The sequence below is a fragment of the Chrysoperla carnea genome, chromosome 1 (assembly GCF_905475395.1).
Source record: "Chrysoperla carnea chromosome 1, inChrCarn1.1, whole genome shotgun sequence".
In the NCBI taxonomy this organism is placed as follows: Eukaryota; Metazoa; Arthropoda; class Insecta; order Neuroptera; family Chrysopidae; genus Chrysoperla; species Chrysoperla carnea.
In genome coordinates this window covers 5,010,523-5,031,215 of record NC_058337.1, presented here as the reverse complement: position 1 = coordinate 5,031,215, position 20,693 = coordinate 5,010,523, and the positions used below count along the sequence as shown (strand labels likewise).

The 20,693-nt window shown below is 31.7% G+C and overlaps 3 protein-coding genes across 4 annotated transcripts; 1 reads left to right on the top strand and 2 right to left on the bottom strand.

The window, feature by feature from the left end:
* Nucleotides 1-233: 233 nt before the first annotated feature.
* LOC123303304 (pre-mRNA 3' end processing protein WDR33) lies at nucleotides 234-10,572 on the bottom strand. Its single transcript, XM_044886270.1, has 10 exons — nucleotides 10,369-10,572; nucleotides 8,482-8,875; nucleotides 7,564-7,833; nucleotides 5,844-5,995; nucleotides 4,309-4,406; nucleotides 3,018-3,144; nucleotides 2,491-2,936; nucleotides 2,070-2,405; nucleotides 1,747-1,952; nucleotides 234-1,336 (listed from the first exon to the last, which is right to left on the bottom strand). The coding sequence occupies exons 2-10, from the start codon at nucleotides 8,836-8,838 to the stop codon at nucleotides 461-463; spliced, it is 2,868 nt and encodes a 955-aa protein (XP_044742205.1). The 5' UTR covers nucleotides 8,839-8,875; nucleotides 10,369-10,572; the 3' UTR covers nucleotides 234-460.
* A 1,087-nt stretch (nucleotides 10,573-11,659) lies between these two features.
* Nucleotides 11,660-17,596, top strand: LOC123305015 (nuclear envelope integral membrane protein 1). 2 transcript variants are annotated; one of them, XM_044886606.1, is made up of 7 exons: nucleotides 11,660-11,801; nucleotides 11,861-11,979; nucleotides 12,040-12,253; nucleotides 13,932-14,098; nucleotides 14,667-14,974; nucleotides 16,409-16,630; nucleotides 17,419-17,596. In XM_044886606.1, the coding sequence occupies exons 1-7, from the start codon at nucleotides 11,726-11,728 to the stop codon at nucleotides 17,558-17,560; spliced, it is 1,248 nt and encodes a 415-aa protein (XP_044742541.1). In that variant the 5' UTR covers nucleotides 11,660-11,725; the 3' UTR covers nucleotides 17,561-17,596. The 2 variants fall into 2 exon arrangements, with proteins under 2 accessions (XP_044742541.1, XP_044742542.1); XM_044886607.1 differs by having other exon boundaries at nucleotides 14,667-15,007; nucleotides 16,469-16,630.
* Nucleotides 17,597-18,662: 1,066 nt separating this feature from the next.
* On the bottom strand, nucleotides 18,663-20,583 carry LOC123290595. The gene is made up of 3 exons (XM_044870843.1): nucleotides 20,239-20,583; nucleotides 19,290-19,729; nucleotides 18,663-18,861 (listed from the first exon to the last, which is right to left on the bottom strand). The coding sequence occupies exons 1-3, from the start codon at nucleotides 20,581-20,583 to the stop codon at nucleotides 18,663-18,665; spliced, it is 984 nt and encodes a 327-aa protein (XP_044726778.1).
* Between the last annotated feature and the right edge of the window lie 110 nt (nucleotides 20,584-20,693).

Genomic DNA, 20,693 nt, shown 5'->3' with positions numbered 1-20,693 from the left:
AAGCTGTGAGCTTTCTGTGCGGCGTCAGACAAATAAAGCAAGGAAATCGCGTGTTCTAAGAGTTATAAAAGGGGTTTTAAATGCATCAACCCCCGCCCCTTCACACCGTTGAACAACATAAACTGGACTGATAAGATTTAGAACACATGAAGATACTTATCAATTGTATTTTAATCGAAATATTAATATGTACAATAAATACAATTTGAATAAAACTTAAGGATCCAAAGTTGTAGCTTTTATTAAACAACCGTTTTTATTTTAGTTTTTACACCATTTTACAATTCTTACACTTCCTCTTTCTTTCATTTTTATAAAACAAACAAAAAATCAAATTCAATTCTATTATCGGGGACGAAAGTACAATCAAAATTGTTTTTTAAGCGTTTTTTTTGTTGTATTTTCTCACTTTCTTTCACAATAGTCTCACAGAATGTCTTGGAAAAATAAAGACACTATATTAATTGAATGTATTTCGACCTCTTTGAGGTCCCCGAGGTCCACCACGTCCATTATTCCGACGAGAACCACGACCACGAAATCCACGATTATTACGGAAATTATCATTATTACGACCACCTCCCCCTCCTCCTCCTCCACCACCTCCACCGCCGTTATTCCAACCACTTCCACCACCACCTGATGATGGTCCATCATTTCGGAAGTTATTTTGATTACCAAATGGTCGATTTCCAAAGTTTGATCCACCACTTGGTGGACGAAAATTATTACCGAAATTATTTGGTGATGGTCTTCCACCAAAGTTATCATTGCCAAAATTATTCATACCATTAAAATTACCGTTATCGTTATTGTCCCAGTTACGAAATTGCCACTCATCGTTATCGTCACGATCATCTCGGAATGAATCAAATCGACCACGTTTCGGACTGTCTCGATCACGATCATCTTCATCATGATAATCATCCATTTCATCGTTATACGAATTTGAGTTGTCTTGCTGATACATGTTTCGAAATCCTTGATCACGATAATTTTGATCACCACCTCCAAGACGATTTTGATCTCGATAATCTTGATCTTGTCGTCGGTTTTCATCATTGTTAGTACTAAAATTGGAATTCGGATTACTAAACATATCCATGCTATTCGCTCGCATATTATCTAAGTTCGATGTATTAAATTGTGGTCGATTAAAATGAGCATTAACGCTCGTCGAGTCATTCGAATTTGTTGATTCATTTATGTCGGAAAATCGTGATTTTCGTGGCCGTTCTGATTTCACTTTATCTGTGAGATTTGGTATGGGTGCATCCAATAAACTTGGTATTTTTGGAGCTGGAGGTAATGTTGGAGCTCCTAATGCCGCTAGATTCTGTAAAAAAATATAAACATTAAGAATTTTGCCCCACAATTTAATATAGTTAAATTAAAAAGGTACCAGGTTCGAGTTCCTTTAGTTCAAAAACTTTATAAAAATTCTTTTTAAAATTTAACGCTCTCAACAGACATAATTTCTGACTAAGCCAATTTAGAAGACAGTTTTAGCAAAGAAATTTTTAGATTTCTATAAGTTTTTTGTAAAATTTTAATTGATTTGTAAAATTATGAAGAGTATGACCCAGATCTGGGTACTGGTCCACTCTGGCGCTAAAGAGAATAAAGCAGAGGACTGGTTTATACGAGAGGAGTCGCCACAAACGCCTCTTTCATCTGAGCCTATCATTCCCATATCAAAATTTACCGTAATTTACTTCCAAAGATTAGATTCCAAAAATTATTTACCTGTAATTTCGAGCTCGGCAACGGGGTTGGAAGAACAACATTTGGTAAAGTTAAAGGCGTAGTTGTACTATCATCGTCATCATTCAGATAGTCGTCGTCTTCTTCGTGTGGCATTACATCGTGCAACTCTTCAATAGCACCTGAAGCTATGTATCGTTTTAAAGCTTCAGGTCCTTCTGCGATTTTCTTCTCTAATACTGAACCCGCTGTAACAGAAAAAATCAATCGTCAAATATTTAATTCCATTACGACAACGAAGTGTTTCCAGGATGTTTTGATTAAATTCCAAGTGGATATGTCAACAACAAAATTTATATACTTACGTTCAACAGGCAACACTTTTCCATAAACAATAATGGCTGATGGAGCAATTTTTTGTAAAGGAACCACACCAGGTGTATTTTCAACAATATGCGATATAACTTCACTAATTGTACTATCTCTAGGACCTTCTTCTTCTGTATCGTTCCATTGCGCTTGAAAATTACGTGGAATTGGTTTGCTGTAAGGCACTTTCTTCGTTTTGTTTGGTTTATCTTCAGCATTACTCGGTGGTGCATCCAAATCAAGGCCAGGTATTGCCATTGATGCGGAATCGGACGGCAATGTTATTTCGACTTTATCCTCAGGGCCCATTCCAGGAATTACTGATGGTTCATCTGGTAAACAAAATTCAAATTCAATTCAATGTCATAATTTTATCCAGATGGAAGTTTAGGAAGCATATTTAATTAAAAAACTAACCTGCATCAAATTCTTCAAGGCCACTAAGTCCTGCTGGTAATGTATTCAAATTATATTTGTCACGCATCATATCACCAGGACGATTTCTCGTCCAAAATTTACTCGAATGATCATTCGATCCCGAACATAAAATATGACCCAATGGATGCCACGCCAACGTCCACACAATACTATCGTGAGCTTGTTCAATAGCACCAACTTCTTTATCGGCGCCAACATGCCAGAACATAATCGAACCATCGGATCCACCACTTGCAAATAAACCTTCATGCGCCGGATGCCAAGCAACACTTGATGCTTCTTTTTTATGTCCCCTAAATGTTTGTACTTCTTGATTAAGATTACGTAAATCGAATAATTTTAATAAATGATCACGTGACGCAGTTATTAACCAATTCCCATTATCGTTCCATTTTAAATCCATAACCGTTGATTTATGAGCATGCCTGGAAATTATTTATTTCGAATGTAACCAATCAAAAAATTATTAAAAGGGTAAAGAGAACAAAAATAATAAATATACGTACAATGTAGCTAAAGATTGTCCAGTTTTTGGATCCCATAATTTGATTGGTTGTTGATTATCTTTACTACCTGAGATTATAAGTGATTTTTGTGGATGCCATTGGACGCACTTAACATCCGCACCATGCCCTAAAAATTATTTTCAATTTAATAAAATCGCATTATGTACTTCAAATCTTTAAAAAGACAAAAATTTTAGTAGACTAAATAGCGCTCATTGGCGTTTAGTTTCGATGAAATCTTTTCTCTAAAGTGCAAAGAGAATGTTTGTCGGATTCATTATCTTCTAACGTTACAGTTCGAGGGCACTCCCTTCTAGGCAAACCTATCACTTGCCTTCGTTTTTCAAGTCAATTAAGCCTGTTAAGTGTTTATTTCTTAAAGCCTGCTTGCGTAGGATGATGATTATCTTTATAAAACTAAATGAGAGTGTCTTAAAAAAATTTCAAGGTCGTAGGTTGGGATTTCTAAGTTTAAGGTTACGAATTGTCGAATAATCTTTATCGAGTGCATTATTTGTTTTGACAATAAACGAAGGATAAGAGATAGTCAAAAAAATTATGGTAAAAACGCGACTTTATCAAAAACGTCAAAGATTAGGAAATGGGTTATAGGGGCCTTCAGGCGCGGATCTTATAACCCCCACCTTGAATCCGTACTTGAGCAAACCTTCACCAAAAGAGCGAACGCAAGAACGCTTTATACAAAGCATATGAAAGCGAGCAATAATAACTAAGTTCCCTTCTAATCGCTTTTCTTATTAAGTTCATTGTTAAGCGCGTTCTCAAAAATCAAGTGCTTTGTACAAATGAAACAACAGATATCAAAAAACTTCAAAGAACCAATCAAACATTCTTATAACGAGTGATTTTAATCCTTAGTAATCGCATTTGTGGTTAACTTTAAGCGCGTTTACTACCTTTGTATCTGCTTAAAAAATGGCTTGGAATAACCAATAAATAATGGAAGATTTTTTCTGTAGTTTCTGTAGTTAAGGTTGATTGTACATTTTCCCATTTCTTTTCGTCTCGCTTAAATCATCAGATTATTGGAATGTACATTTTTTATCATGTAATTAACCCACCATATCTTAATCTGACGCGCTCGTGTTAATTTACCTATTGCAATTTTGTTTTTACTAATTTGACCGTCTCCCCAACGTGGGTCCCCCCATATTTAGGGCTAATATTTGGTGGAGGTACAAATCCCCCCTTGGGCTCCCCTACTACTCTGTTATACACCATAATTGTACAAAAAAACGAATTTTTGAAAAAATTGAATAGTATACGATACCTCTTAAAACGTGTTCTTCGTGGCAATGTAAGAAATCCCATATCCGCAACGTACCATCATCCGAACAGGTTACAAATTTACTATCCGATGGACTGAAGCTATATTATAAAATCATTCAATAAAAAACAAATCGCAAATTAAAACTAAAATTTATCTGTAGTAGAAAAAAAAAATCGTGCATATGTTTCTTTTTTTATTTCAAAAAATTCATTGTACATTAAACTGATGGTTAAAAAAACAAACAAACAAAAAATGGAAAATTAAAACACAAAAGTTTTTATCTCAAAAATTATTAAAAAATATGTTTTCTTTTTTTATTTAAATACAAAAAAAAATACGTTCGGTAACAATACATGGAAAACTATTAAGGTTTAAGGCCTGGTGAAGTATTTGATAATCATTTCGGAACGGTTAAAATTTGAAAAACTGTTGTTCGTGCCTAACAATATTTTTTAAATACGAAATTTCCATAGTCCGAGACTTCTCTTTCTGGAGACTTGGAAAATTTTTAATTGAAAAATGTTTTAAACGATACTCAACAAACCAGGATGCCTCCGTCATTTGGCATCATGAAAATAGAAGTAGTTTTACAAGATGGACATTTAAAAATTTTCCAAAATAATTGAAGTTCTCAGCTAGAAAAATTATAAGATACGAATAAGTTCACAAATTTTCAACCATTCTGAAATAACTGTTAAATACAACGCTTGATTCTGAAACCTATTTTATCACGAAAACATTATTCCCATGAAAATCGTCTTGAGACCTAGGAGGAAAAAATTACACTGCCACCACTATCAAATCAAAAAAATATACCCTTCTCAATTACAAAACGAAATACTTTATTTTAATTCTACAAAATACATTTCAATCAGGATTTGGTGATGTTTTTTTTAAATACCATGGCGAAACCTGTTAAATGCACACCAGAAGGAAAAGACAGGAATATAAAAATAATTTATTTTATTAATTCAATTAGGATTTAGTTTTTTGGGAAAGATTTTTTTTTTTTTGTACTGCAAAACAAATAAATCGCGGAGGAATTATCATAAAACAAAAACTAAAAATAAAATAAAAAAACATTTTCCAAATATCTGACAAGAATTTTTGCGTAAATTGGAAAAATTCTTAAAAGAAACTTGGAAAATATCCAAAAATTTACAAATTTACAAAAAGTCTTTATTGAAATTTGAAATTGAAAAATAGTACACAATTTTTAAAAAAAAATCTCACATATTTATCACAGATAAAAGAGGATCGTTCGATCGATCTTAAAAATTAGGAATTTTTTTTTTAGGAACTTTATTTAGATTAAAAAAAAAATTAAAAAAAAAAAAAACGTTACAATTCGTTTAACAATTTTTTTTTTCGTGTCAACATTTGCTGTTTTTTTTGTGGTATGGATAAACTGAATTAGGAAATGACTTAAAAGAATTTTCGATATCTTTAATTGAAAATACAAATACAGAATAATGTACAATGAAAACACACGAACAATGTCACAATAATAAGAAGCTTTGTTGTGGAGATTGTACCTGATGCCACGAAGGGCTTCCTTATGTGCCTGGAACATCTTCACATTGTTCATGTTACTCTGCCAGTATTTGACGTAGCCTGCATGATCGCCAGTTACCATCCAATTATCGTTATGTGACCAGACCATTGTTCGAACAGGACTATCGTGAGCCTATTAAATACAACAGTTACAACTTAAGGCGTTATTAAGTACAACTTTAGGCGTTAGTGTCACAAGAGAGATCTTAAGAAGGTGGTACTACAAGACAGAAATGGTCGGTGTACTATCGTAGACGTTTCGAAGATCTTATCTCGCTTCAAAGTGGCAGTAAGCAAAATTGTTGCGACTATAACAGGACATTGTCTAGGCGGCAAGCACACTGAACGACTGGACTTACCAGTGCATTATGATTATCGTAGGAGCTGTCACAGTGGTGAGGACCATGAAACGATATCTCATCTTCTCTGTTACTCTTGCCATAAGAAGATTGAAAATTGACATTAAAAAAATGAAAGTCGGTGAACTATGTCAAGTTAGACAAATCAATTGACGCAACGAACTATGGTAAGTGGGGTATCATTGTAACAAGACCTCTACTGCGTTAAATATTACAGTGAAATTTATCACATCAACATAATGTTAATCGCCATTATACAGTGACTCAAACTGTAATCCTTAGTAAATCGAAAAAAAAGCCTTTTTCCTATCGCTGAATCCCTAAATACACAGTATCTGGAATCATTTGAACTCGAACAAAATGTTATTTTCCTGCGAGCTATTGATTACATATTTATACTCCGTCGAATTTCAAAAAGCAGACTCCGTAATTCGTAGTTATTCAATACAATCACGCTTTTTTATTGGCCTTAAAAAATGGTAAGTACAAGTATTGCCATCTGGTAGTCGAAATTGTAACTAGTGAATTAAATTAATACGAATTATTATCGCCAGTTGCAACTCCCAATTATCAATTGCAAAGATATTATCTTTAAACAGGAATTTTTAAATTACAATGGAATAATAAAAATACACCGAAAATGATATTCTGCTTCATATGATTTAAGTGCCAATATAACTAAATTTCACGGCATTTGATTAAGGACCATAGAGATAATACCAGGACCATAGAGCTGTAAAGTCGCCGCTCAAACGGTTGATCGCAGTAGCGACAGATAAAGTAGGCACTTATAAGCTGCCTTTGTCTCTCTTATACAATTTCTGTCTCCTACCACCTATCTCACTTTAGTCAAGAGTCTCACTTATGGTATTATCTCAATGTTTAGGACCAGGATAATATTTGACTCATTTCAGATCGGTGGGAAATTTGAAAGACTTTTGTCAATGTAAAATCTTTACATTTCATAATCTAATTTCATAGTCTAAGACATACTTCCAGGAAGAAAATTGCCTGAAAATTTTTTAATTGGTTGACAAACTTAAAAATTAATGAATATTCATTGAGGACGATAGTCAAATTAAAAGATTTTCAAACCCTCTGAAAGAAAAACGACCTTAAAAACATCCTTTCAAACTTTCAAACGCCCTAAAACACTTTTAATCCACTCAATATTTTGGCAAAGAAAGGAAAATTGGGGAATCTGAAATTTTATTCGAATTAAATCCCCTCCCTTCCCCATTCTAATCCGTCGTTCGTTGTAGAAATATTCGGTTGTGGTTTATAAAATAGGACGCCCAACAATAAAATTTACATTATATGAATATAAAAGAAATTCAATTACCTGTAAAATAGTTTCAAAATTGAACGTTAAACCATTCCATAATGTGAATTCACCTGACGATGCACCAGTTACAAGTCGACGACCTTCTGGTGTCCAAGCCATACAGAAAATGGGACAACGCATTTTATTTGTAGCTGTTTTAACAAATCGTGTTGTTACACAATTGATTGCATTATCTGGATAACTGGGCGGTGGTAACATTTCTGGATAATACATTACATCCGGTTGTAATGCTCTTCGATCCCTATAATCACGATGCCAAATGCGTGTCTGGAATAGAAATTATAATAATTTATTTTTGATTTAGAATTGTTTTTTTACTTTGATATGATCATCATGGCGTTAATTTTATCCGAACGGATATCCTGCGAGTCATACAAAGAAGAAAAACCGTGTTTTCTCGTAAAGTTTTTGTTCTTTCCTTTGTTTTTTTTTTTTGTTGCTGAAAACCGGTTATTGTACCGGTTTCAATAACTTTTTACACTCTGATTTCTTAAAAACTACTATTTTTCTCCTAATTATCCCATTGGAAAATCGGGCAGGTTTTTTTTTTTTAGAAACTCCTCAGCCTCTAAAATTTAACGGTTTTTTTTTTTTGTTTGTTTGAAAAGTGACTTGATCGAGAGTGTTCTTAGCTATGCTCCAAGAAAATCGGTTTAGTTTGGAGAGTTACAAAGAAAAACCAAATTTGTCACGGTTTTTGGATTTTTAAAATTTTAATTATACAATTATTTTCTGAGAAATTGCTTGAAATCGATCCGAAAAATCGCTCTTTAGTCCAGTCATCAAATAAACTCGACTTAACTTTTGCGACTTTAAGGGCAAAATTACTTTATGTAGTGAATTTCATCAAAATTCGAGTAACAAATTTTGAAGCACCATGAATATCATAATTTTCATCATTCACAGTTCAATTACCTCTAAAGCTTCAATAATCGCCGAATTATAATCAACAGTTTTTCGCATCACACTTTTACGTAAACGTTTCCCATCAAAATCCTCTAATGTCATCGGTCCGATTGGACCACGTGGAACAAACGGTTGAAATGATCGAAAAAATTGTCGTGGTTGGAATTGTTGATTATTATTAAAGCGTTGATTAAAATTACCACCGCCTTGTCCCTGTCCAGGTGCTCCAGGCATATTTGGTGGCGGAACTGTCATGTTTGGTGGAGGCGCAGACATGGTTGGTGGCGGCATGCTCACATTTGGAAGTGATCCTTGCATATCGTTACCAACCGGTGTTGGAGGTTTCATAAATAATTGATTATCCATATTGACTGGTTCGAATTCACTGACTTATAATATTATCCTGGAATTAAAAAAATTTAACACATTTTTAGTAATCATTCAGAATAGCAACTTTCGAAATTTCTTAAATTTTTACAGTTATAATTATTTGCTGTATTGACCTTTATACCCTGTGTAAATACAGAGTTTTAGCAAAGTACTGAAACAACAGAAAAATTCGAAGAGTTGCGAACTGCAAGTTTCTCCTGAAAGAGGGTATTCTGAAAAAGGTCAATCTTAGATGGAGAGAAGAACGTACTTGTGGTACTACAACACAGATTTGGTCTGAGTACAATCACAGGCGTTCCGAAGTTCTCATATCACTCCCAAGGGCCTCTGTTCGCAAAGTTGTTGCGACTATCACAGGACACTGGCTGGGCGGTTAGCATGCTGAACGCTTAGGCCTGGCAGTGTATCATGACTACTGCAGGAGCTGTCACAGTGGTGACGAGGAGGAGACAATGTCTCATCTTCTGTGTCACTGCCCAGCTCTTGTCATGAGGAGATGGACTTACTTGAGCCAGCCCCTCTTTGACGACCTCTCCGACTTAGAGTCAATCGACGTCAAAGCCCTCCTGCTGTTCTTAAACAGCTCCAAATGGTTCATAGAGTAGTGGCCGGGGATGGGCCAACCCATTTACGGTATCACAACGGACCCTATGGTCTAAGTGTGTCCCACCCCAGGACAGCCACTCTAACCTAACCTACTCTAATTTGGTTTTTTACTTAGGAGCTTCTTTTTTAAAAAAAAAAGTCGCTAAAGATAACATTAACGTTAGATAGCAGATAATGTCCAAGTGTTCTTACCTAATTTTTTGTATGGTAGGAGGGGGATTATGTTTCGAGGTATTGGCAAGATACCTAAAATACACGTTAAAACCAGAATTGGAAACCACTATACTTGTAAGGTAAGGTTTTGTCGGCACAATTCGGTGAAGTTTACTTCATCAAGAAACATAAGACACTTAAATTTTACTGCATTAGGTAAAAATCTGAGGAGCTAAAACTATAGGAGGAGAAAAATGCTGTTAAAATTCCCAACTGTATCTTACTCCTTGATTATTTTCGATCTATTAGGCATCGTGTCTCGTAATTGAGTTTAGTTCAAACTTTAATTAGTACACTGATAAACATCTACCCAAATTTTTAGTAAAATAAGACCTTGAAAAATATTACAAGGCTGAAATATGATGTCACCAAAAAAAATTATAAACTCAAAATGTCTATATGTTTATATAATTTCAATCTAGCATAAAGGAAGCAAAATTTGGGTAAAAAGAAAGCTTTTATTCATAGCAAAAATTTGAATATATTAAAAAATTTTGACATCGAAAAAGGTGTGTACTACTTTATGAAATACGTTAAGTCAAATATTTCGTTATCCGTAAATATTAATTAGGTAAAATTAACTAATTACATCTCTTATTTTTAACGTTTTATCGGCAAACATACAATCATGCTTTGGATAATTTGGTTTGAAATTTTAGGGGAAAAAAATGCTGGTTGAATACATACTTCATTAACGCCATCGTGCTGTTAAATAAGTTCAAAGTAATTTATACAATATTTTTTCACCATCGTAATAAAACTATACAAAACATCATTATTTAAACTTAATATACACACACAAACTTAGACATATTGTTAAATATCCATTTAAAATGGAAGTTTTATTATTGAACACTTGTACACCACTCTGTTTTTTTTAAGACGTTGTCGTAATAAATCCATACAAATAACAAAAAAGGAACCTTGTAATTCATAGAGAATAATAACGTTAATACCGCGAAAACCGAAAAAAAAATTAATTATTTCCGAAAAAATAAATAATAATAAACATTTTTTATTATGATTAACTTGATAGAATTTTATTTTGTAATCATTTTATATTGTTGAGTTATTTGAGGTATACAATTTATTCATTCTAGCCACAATATCGAGATATGGCAGTAATAGAGTTCTACTTTATGGTGAATGGTGAAATGGCTCACGAAATGAGTTTATTTTAGTATTTAGGTCTTGTTGATCGTGTTGATTACCTTTAGATCGCATTTATTGGTGATTATTGTTGACTATTAATGAATTAAAATGGTTAAACATTTCTTTTACAAAATGTATATCTCGAAATATCGATGACTTTACGATGTTAATAAACTTTTTAGTTGCTCATTTTTACAATTGGGCATTGGGCATAACTATGTGGAACTATAATAGGGTATTCCACTATTTTTGAAAAAGTACTTCAAAATGTTGATTTTGCTAATAAAAAGCCACCAAAAATTTATTTCGGAAAAATACACACGCTTTCTTGCCAAAAACTTAAATTAAATTTTAAACCTTTTTTAAACTGTCAAAAACGCGGGTATCCAATTTGATGACGTAATATGGGTATCACTATACGAAATAACACAAATAATTTTGACAGATATATTCATAGACATCTGATTATAATATAAATATAAATACTTATGTATATATTATATCCAACTGTCTACACTGAACTAACTGATGGTCTATGACTCATACCGCTATGACATCACAGCAGGGCTTACCCGCGTTTTAAGTAAATTTATGTAAAAATATACTTAAATATTCTGATTTCGAGTCATAAAAGCACAATAAAAAATACATGAATATTCCCTATTATTATCAACAATAAATCTTTTATCTATGATTATCAGGTACTCGTTACATACTCGTAAATTCGTTACATCACTATTATCATTATGACGTCGTAACATGTGTAATTTGTTTTTAAATTTGCAATCAGTCGAGATTGTTCATCATTAAAAATATGCATCTAGCACCCAAAAATAACCGGCAAAAATTTAAGAAAAATTTTTTTACTCAACATAAATAAAATTAAAAAAATATGTCATTTCAAAAATACGTGATTATAACGATTCTATTTTTATATTTAATAACTTCTGTAACTTCAGTACAAACACGTAAGTATTACGTGAAAGTGAAGTTTTGTCAACAAGTGCTAAATAAAGTTTATTTTTAGTTGTTCACCATCTCCAACCTGGAAGTAAATTAAACTTTACTCCATTTTCAAATAAATTGGAAGTATTTTGCTATGCGGGAAAACCTAAATATGTGGTTAATTTATGGCAAACAATTTCTGTATGTATACAATTCATTCATATCTCATTTCTACGACTTACGAATAATATTTGTTCACAGCTTAAAATTAACACAGATTCACAAACGAACGATTATGAAATCTATGAAGGATCTACACGTGAAGAAGTTCTCAGTGAATATGAAGAAAAACATTCGAAATGGTCGTTTAACATGTTTTCATCAAAACCCAAAGCTGTGAAAATTGACCCATTTTTACCAAGTTGTGTTGGAATCGAAACTGCAACTCCATATCATGTTGAATTACATATGATACGTAAGTATTAATCACGAAAATACAGTGTGTCCCCCGGTACTTGTAAATTTTCTTATTTTGTATTTAGAAAAAAAAGTCATTCTTTATAAGAAGTTTTGCTTATTATGAAAAGTATGTAGGAATATTTAAAACTTCTAAATAATGTACAGGGTAGCCAAAAATTTGGTATCACTATTTTTATTTTTGGGTAAACTACCCTTCGTTTTTAAAAGTTGCCAAAATGTTACTAAAAAAAGTTACTCGAAATTAAAAATTATGACTCTTTCCAAAATATCAAGAAGATCTTTCCAACTTTGACAATTCCATTCTTAGTGAATGTTTATCAGGGAAAATAACTAGCTAAAAGTATAACTTTGTAATGGTTCGCGAATGGTATCATATAAAATAGATATTTCTAAAATTATACTTCAATTATTGACAAATATTTTTAATTTAATTCTTCCTCAACAAACGTTAATTTCTTTAAAACATCCGGTTGTAAACCAGGATCCATGTTATTATCCGCTGTGAAAATATTCAATTCATTTTTGATTTTAAATTTATGACAAATACAACAAAACCCATCTTTATTAATTTGTAAATCAAACCAACGACGATCACATACATTACATACTTCAAAATTCAAATTCTTTTGAGCAATCTCAAAATTTTCTGCATACATTTTAAAATTAATATCATCTCGATAAAGATATAATTCTTCTTGATCTTGTTTTCGTCGTTTCCGATGATCACGCATTAATGATCGATTACGATCACGCTCTTTACGACTCGTCAACGTACGACGTCGTGGCATTTTATTGCTAAAATTACAATTAATTAATAAATAACTTTAAAATTATAATAACTATAATTAAAATTTTTTCATTACTTGTATTAATATCACTTAATTTTTTAAGTTATTCTACTGTAGAACTGTAAAAATTAATTGTTTATGTTATGTTATCAAGTTTTTTTTATTTTTCATTATGAAGTTTTTTAATACTTGAAAGAATCTACAGATGGCCACTCAATTAAAATTAATATTAAATGTAGCCAATTATATTTTAGTATTAGATGTAGCTCACAGATGGTGCCACTGTCTCTACATATATCATACATGTAATAAATAAAAAATACTGTTGTTTTTTTATTATTTATATAATTTTTTCTAAAAATAATGATTGATAACACATCTAGGCATAAATATGGAACTACAACAGTTCATTTCATGTCTATATCTTTTGTATTTTTTTTTTTTTGGTAAAGTTTACCACCAAAAAGTTACATTTTAACCTAGTAGATTATTTTCTTTCTTACGTTTTTTTATAATTAGAGCTTTTGTTCAAATAAAAAATGATGCTATAATTAAAAGTACACGGATCTTCTTGATATTTTGTAAAGAGTCATAATTGTTAATTACGAGTAACTTTTCTTTGTAACATTTCGCCAACTTATAAAAAAGAAATGTAGTTTACCAAAAATAAAAATAGTGATATCAAATTTTTGGCTACCCTGTACATTATTTAGAAGTTTTAAATATTCCTACATACTTTTCAGAATAAGCAAAACTTCTTATAAAGAATGACTTTTTTTCTTAAAATGCAAAAATAGGAAATTTACAAGTATTTTTACCTCTATTCGGGGACACCCTATATATTTGGAGAATTTAATTTCATAAAAATTTCGTGTTTTTTCTCAGGTGTTGATTATTGGAAAGTTTTAATGCTTATAGCTGGTGTGTTGTTATTTTTATCCGCTGGAAAATTGAGTGAAAATTCATTATTTTATTACATATGTGGTGTGTCTTTTGGAATATGTGCCTCATTTTTAATCCTCATTTATTTTGTCAGTAAACTTTTCCCAAAAGTAAGTTGTCTTTAACATGTAAAAATTAGCAATGTTTCTAAAAGCCAGTGAAAGGAACCTCGATAACTCCAATCTCGAGGAAAATGTAAGAAATTTCGAGTTAATGAGTTTTCAATTTAATTAGTAGTTCTAGATACAGAGGATTTAATTACCCTCGCAGGGAAATAACATTTTGTTCGAGTAACAAAGCTTAAATAATTCGAGATACCGCGTATTTAAGGGTTCAGAGGAAGGGAATGCTATTTTTTTTCAACTTACTGAGTATTGCGACTGAACGAGGTTCGAGTTTCCGAGGTTCCACTGTACCATCAATACCTCGCAGAGAAATAACATTTTGTTCGAGTTACAAAGTCTAAATAATTCGAGATACATACCGCTTAGGGGTTCCGTCGAAAGGAATGAATTTTTTTTTCCGACTTATATATGATTACGACTTAACGAGGTTCGAATTATCGTGGTTCCACTGTACTATCAATATCTCCCAGAGAAATCCTCTACCCCTCTTTGTTGGCCTTCGGTACAGGGTGTAACAATGTAATAAAATAATATGAAACTTATTTGTTTACAGAAACCAATGATGTACGGTTTTGTGATTGGCGGTTGGACTATTGGTGTATATTTATTGCAATTAATTTTAGAAAATGTACGAACAATATTCGTGACCTATCAAACATATTTAATGTATTATGTGCTTGCAACTGGATTCATTAGTTTTGTGATTTGTTATCGTTTGGGTCCACCAACCAATCCAAGAAGTAAGAATTTAATACGATGGAGTTTAATGGGAGCTGCTTTACTTACCATTTTCCATAGTAGTCATTTTCATGAGGCTACAATGGGTTTTATTGTGATATTAGTTATTTCATATAATATTCCGAAATTATGGATTGCTAAATCACGAACTTTTTGGTAGGTAACAAGATAATTTACAAAAAAAATTTATGCTTTCATTTCTTCAGAAGTTTTTGTATGATGTGCGTAGAAATTCGAAATGATTTACACTTATAAAGCTTTTGATTCCCTTGCCTCTTTTCACACAATGTCACATTTCGTTAAACGCCTCCCCCCTTAGCGTGTGGCGTAATTAATGAATGGTCCCTAATGTGCAAATCCCACGTTTTTTATACATTCTTTTTGAGAACAACAAAATGAAGCACCCTAGTACAGCCATTTTGAAATCGATTCCAGTGGTCACTGAGTGTCTTCAACCGGTTTACATTTACATACTTAACAGTTTTGATCGCACACAGCGCAAGAAACGGAAGTGAAACGCCACTCAAAGTAGAAACCAAGGGCCTCACCATGGACCCCCATCGTAGTAACATTTCTTCAAATAGATCAACAAATAATCAACAAACAGGACATAGTTGTGCCGCTTGAACTGAAAATGGGCCAGTAATTTTATCTTAAGGTTGTTATGAAAGTTGAACTTTAACAATCGAATGACTTGATATTTTGGTCAGATTTTCCTTATTATATGAATAATTTTCTGTTGATTTTTGGAAAATTTGTGATTAAATAGCATTTTTTCATATCAACCTTAACATGCACCCGTAATAATCTTAACAAATTCGATTTGTTCGCTGTGATAATGTTTTTAAATTATTTATTTTTCAGATATAAACTTACCTTCTTAAAATCTTTTCCTTTGTTTTATTTCATTTTTTTGTTTGTTTGTTAAATTTATAAAATAAAATTTTCAAAAATTGTTTTATTTCTTTTAATAGTCTAAGGCCAGGGCGATTTCATTTTTTAAAACAAAACGATATCGAGTTATATAGCCTTTACTTCCTTTATAGCCCTCATGTATGCCCCAATTTTGTTTACTAGTTCATCATGGGCTTAATTTTTGAGTGTGGAACACATTTTTTTGAAAATAAAATACAGCTCTTCTTGTTACTCGCTGGTAATATATATAGCTTTCATAAAAAAAAGAATTTTTCGAACCCTACTGGTAGTTTTAGAAATTAGAGCTTTTAAACAATCATCAAATAAATAAACTCTTTAGCTTTACTTTGACAGAAAAATTATCTACTATGCAAAGTAAAAGAAAAGATTGTTAAACAAGATTACTAACCGTAATAAGTGTAAAGGGAAAACAGACCCAGTAGTTGATGTTTACTGTATTGCTCTAGGGTGTTGATAGTGTTAAAACCGGCCCTGTGTACACCTAGACTTATGAAATTCCCGATAAAATTCTTTTCTAATCAAATCTCTTTATTTATTTAATTAATTAAACAGTAAGATTAAACTTTGAAATCTTTAACAATAGAAAGATAACGTTATCTCATTATGCATTTCATTTTCTTTATTTAATACATTTCAAGTTCACCTGATATTATTTTTCTTTTCCAAATATTGTTTTTACAGGAAAAGAAAATTCCCACCAAAATCAAAATTATTATCGAATGAGGAATATTATGAACAAGGTGCTAAAGAGACAGTTAAAGCTTTGGATGAATTAAGAGAATTTTGTTCAAGTCCACAATGTAATCAATGGAAAACAGTTTTAAAATTAAAAGATGCTAAACGGTGAGTGTTAAAAAGAAATTATACCATAGACTTATTAAATTAATATAGACCGATAAGACAAGTATTACTTACTTTTTTTGAATTTTGAAAGCCATCCGTCACTACCAGTTACTAGGTAATTGTAAGTTTTAGCTGGCAAAATATCTACGATCGACGATAGATCAGCACCCTATTGAGAGGCACATTTATTTATAACAGTATTATCAGTCTATATTTAATATAAGTCTATATAGCTCTAGACCATGTTAATGTGAAAAACTAGTTCAAATTAAAATCTTGTAATACAATTGGAGTAGGAAAAAAACTGCCGTTTCACCGCGAAGAACTACCGCGAAAAATCATTGAGCTTAAAACAAGCTGTTTTTTTTTACGTATTTTAAAAACGAAAAGTGAGCAAGAAATATGCAACGGTTTAAAATAAGGCAGTTTCCGCCGATAATTTCAGAAAATACAGGTTTTTAAATCCAGAATTGTCAATTTTGCTTGGAAAGCGAATACCCTGATCCAAAAAGCTCGTACGTGAATTTTTTATAGTTCATTTTCAAGAAAAATAAACAAATTTTTGAGTGGTCGTAACAGATTTGTTGTAAAATAATTTTTATAATTTTGGTACGCTTCTATACTTTATGTAAAATTTATCGATAATATTTCCTCCTCCGTACAAAGTGACATGGATTGATAACAATAGAATCCAAAACTGGAAAGTACAAATTTTCAAATGAGCTATGCGATTTAATAATTTTGATGAATATATTTTAAAGATACCTTTTTTTTCAATTTTTACACAGATTTGCTTCTTTCATCGAAGGCGAGCATCATTTAAGTGATGATGAAATTCTAGAATATGAAAATGATCAAAGTGTACGACGCTCAGACTGTGAATACGATGGCGAATTAACAGATGATTCAACGAGTTCAATCGAGTTATGAAAAATGCATCTTTAACTATAAAAATGAAACATGAAATTTCAAAAGAAAAAAAACAAAACGCTTAAAAAGAATGATGACGTCTCGATAAATATCGAATAATTGATAATAAAATATCTGCGATCGTTGAGTATTAGAAAAAAAAAATTTGTATCGCAAAATTATTTCGCAATAAAACGAAAATAAAATTTATAGTTTTAATATTTTAAATTAATTTTAAACTAAGACAGGTTTAATAATGAATCAATTTCTCTAAATTTCAAAGTGGTAAAACTCGAATGAAATTCGAAGTATGAAATAAATGGGTCTACGCACACAATGGTCCAGTGAACTTTCGTAAATCGTAAAGGGATGACCCAAAAGTTTTGATACTAGATTTTTTTATTTATTCAATCAATAGGGGGTGTTGTTTTGGAGACCTTAAATCTGATTTTGCGTATTCGGGAAATTAACTCTTTCGTCGCCATCTTTGAAAATGACTTTTTTACGTTTTGGCATACATCTTGAGTTCTATTCATTCAAATTCGATGAATTTCACATCTTTGGACGTGCTTACGTTTTATCTTCAAAGTTATGTCTCCATTTATGTCAAAGTAAACGCTGCGATTGATAGAAAAAAGTTGTTCGTGTTCAAAAGTTTTTTCGTGGGTTTCTTTTTGAATAAATTTTTAAAAAAAAAGAAGAAAAATGTGCTTTTATGACTCGAAATCAGAATATTTAATCATATTTTTACATAAATTTTAACTTTTTTCAAAGTTCATGATTTATTTTTGACTAACGATAATACCCTATTCCATAAAATTTTAACATTTCCCCGATAATTTTTTGGATATCAAATATAATTTGAAATTAAAATTAATCTCGTAATTCGTTCGCACTTTTTGCGATATGTAATTTCAACACACGTTTGCGACTGCCTTATAAAATGCGTATACTCAGCTCAAATTTGACTTAAAAAGCCTTAATTTTATTTAATTTTAATATTAAATTGTAATATTGTTAATTAATTGAATAATAATGGAAAGTGATAATAAATTATTATGAAATAAAATTTTTTATTTTCTTAACAATTTGTTTAATTACAATACTTTTTGATTCCTACATATTACTCAACTCGAGCAAAATCTTTTGACATAACTTTTAAATTGTTTGAGTAAAATAATGGATCCAAAGGCAGTTGACTTTTCTCTTTATTAAAGAATAGCTCTGAAATTAAAGCTTGATCCGTTAACTTTGGTGTTCGATCTGTTGGTTTATTATCCCATTTGATTTTTGTTGTAAGGTCTTCATTTGTATAAGTATTCCTAAATATTGCACCTATTAATTGGTGGTATTACTGTAAATCTGTAATATGCCTAAGACCGAAGCACACAGGCGAGGATTTTTTGCAAGTGGGCAGTGTTTTGATAGAAGGCGAGGAGCAAAGAAAAAACCTAAATTTTTGGGACACTGAAAATTTAAGTAAATTATCTGAAAATGCGGATTAAAAATTGATTCACCGGTTCCAAGAGAAGATGGAACATGATTTTGGGGAAATATTTCTAAAATTCGAGAACACAAAATACAAATAGGAAGTTTACATATTACGGTGAAACGATGATAAGCGTCATCCATGGACAAAATCGGTGTATCTATGGCGAATGACAATTTTATAGTTGTATGGTATCCGGTTTAAGCCAAAGGGCGTTGACTGAACTTTTGAAAATAAAATATTTAAAAATTAGTACGTTACATGGTTTGAACAGATCGGGAACAAACAGTTGGTTTACGTTCTAATTTTCGTTTAATTTTCTTTAATGCGTAAAATGCACTCTTCAATTTTGTTCGACAGACATCAACACGCGTCTGCAAAGAACTATTTTCTTTTTGTAATTGTTCAATTATTAATTTTGATGAATTTTCGATCGTGGCATGATCAATTGCTTTTGCTTGCAATAAATTTTGTTGTTCAATAATTTGAGTACGTAATTGATCCATTTCAATGTCATGAGATGTTTTTTGACTATCGAATTTATTTTGATAATCATTTCGAACATTTTGTATTTCTTGAATATGTTCGGCACGAAGTTTTGCGATTTCATTTTCTTTTTGAGTTTTATAGAGTGTAAATTCGTCGAATTCTTTATCTTGTTTTTCTTTTAACGTTTTTATTGTATCATTCAATTCTTCAATCTACAAAATAATGGTCTCTAATTGTGAGAGGTTTCATTTTGCATTTTTTTTTTCGATTTGAAAGAAATGTTTCCACCGTGGGGGCCATAATGGGACTCTTATTTTGGGAGTTGTGTATCTTCAGGATCGTTTAACAACCGTTTCTTACGTTTCATACCTCAAAATTTGTGTGTACATGGAAATCAAATGTATGAAGACATTCGTAACCATTTATTCGTTTATTCGTAACCAGCTCTTGTCATGAGGAGATGGACTTACTTGAGCCAGCCTCTCTTTGACGACCTCTCCGACCAGAAGTCAGTCGACGCCAAAGCCCTCCTGCTGTTCTTAAACAGCTCCAAATGGTTCATGGAACAGTGGCCGGGGATGGGCAAACCCATTTACGGTATCACATCGGACCCTATGGTCTAAGTGTGTCCCACCCCAGGACAGCCACTCTAACCTAACCTAACCTTTGAATTTGATACATTTTGAGGTAAAGTTTGAATTCAAAAAAAAAATTGTTTTACCTGTGTACAGAAATTCAGTTTTTCATACTGATGCATTTCTTTGATACGACTTATTTCCGATTGAAATGATTTGATTTCATTACAATAATTTGCAACTTGTTCACAATATTTATCCTTGTCTTGATTCATCTTTCCAAGCATATTAACCAAACCTAATATTTTTCGTTTATCATCGATTGATAAATCTGGAATTCTTGGAGGACGTGATTTTTTTTTATCGTCAACATCTATTTCCATAGTTGATAGTTCATTTTTTATTGTATCAACTATACCTTTCATATCTGATACCAGTTTTCTTTTGCATTCGATTGTCTCATTTTTACCATGTTTTTCCTGATGTCTCATTGTATGTTCAATGAATGGATATCAAGGATTTGATGAAAGGAAAAGTGAATTCAAAATTTCATAATAGCCAAAATTATTTTGATTGGAGTCCAATGAATTTTTATTTAGTT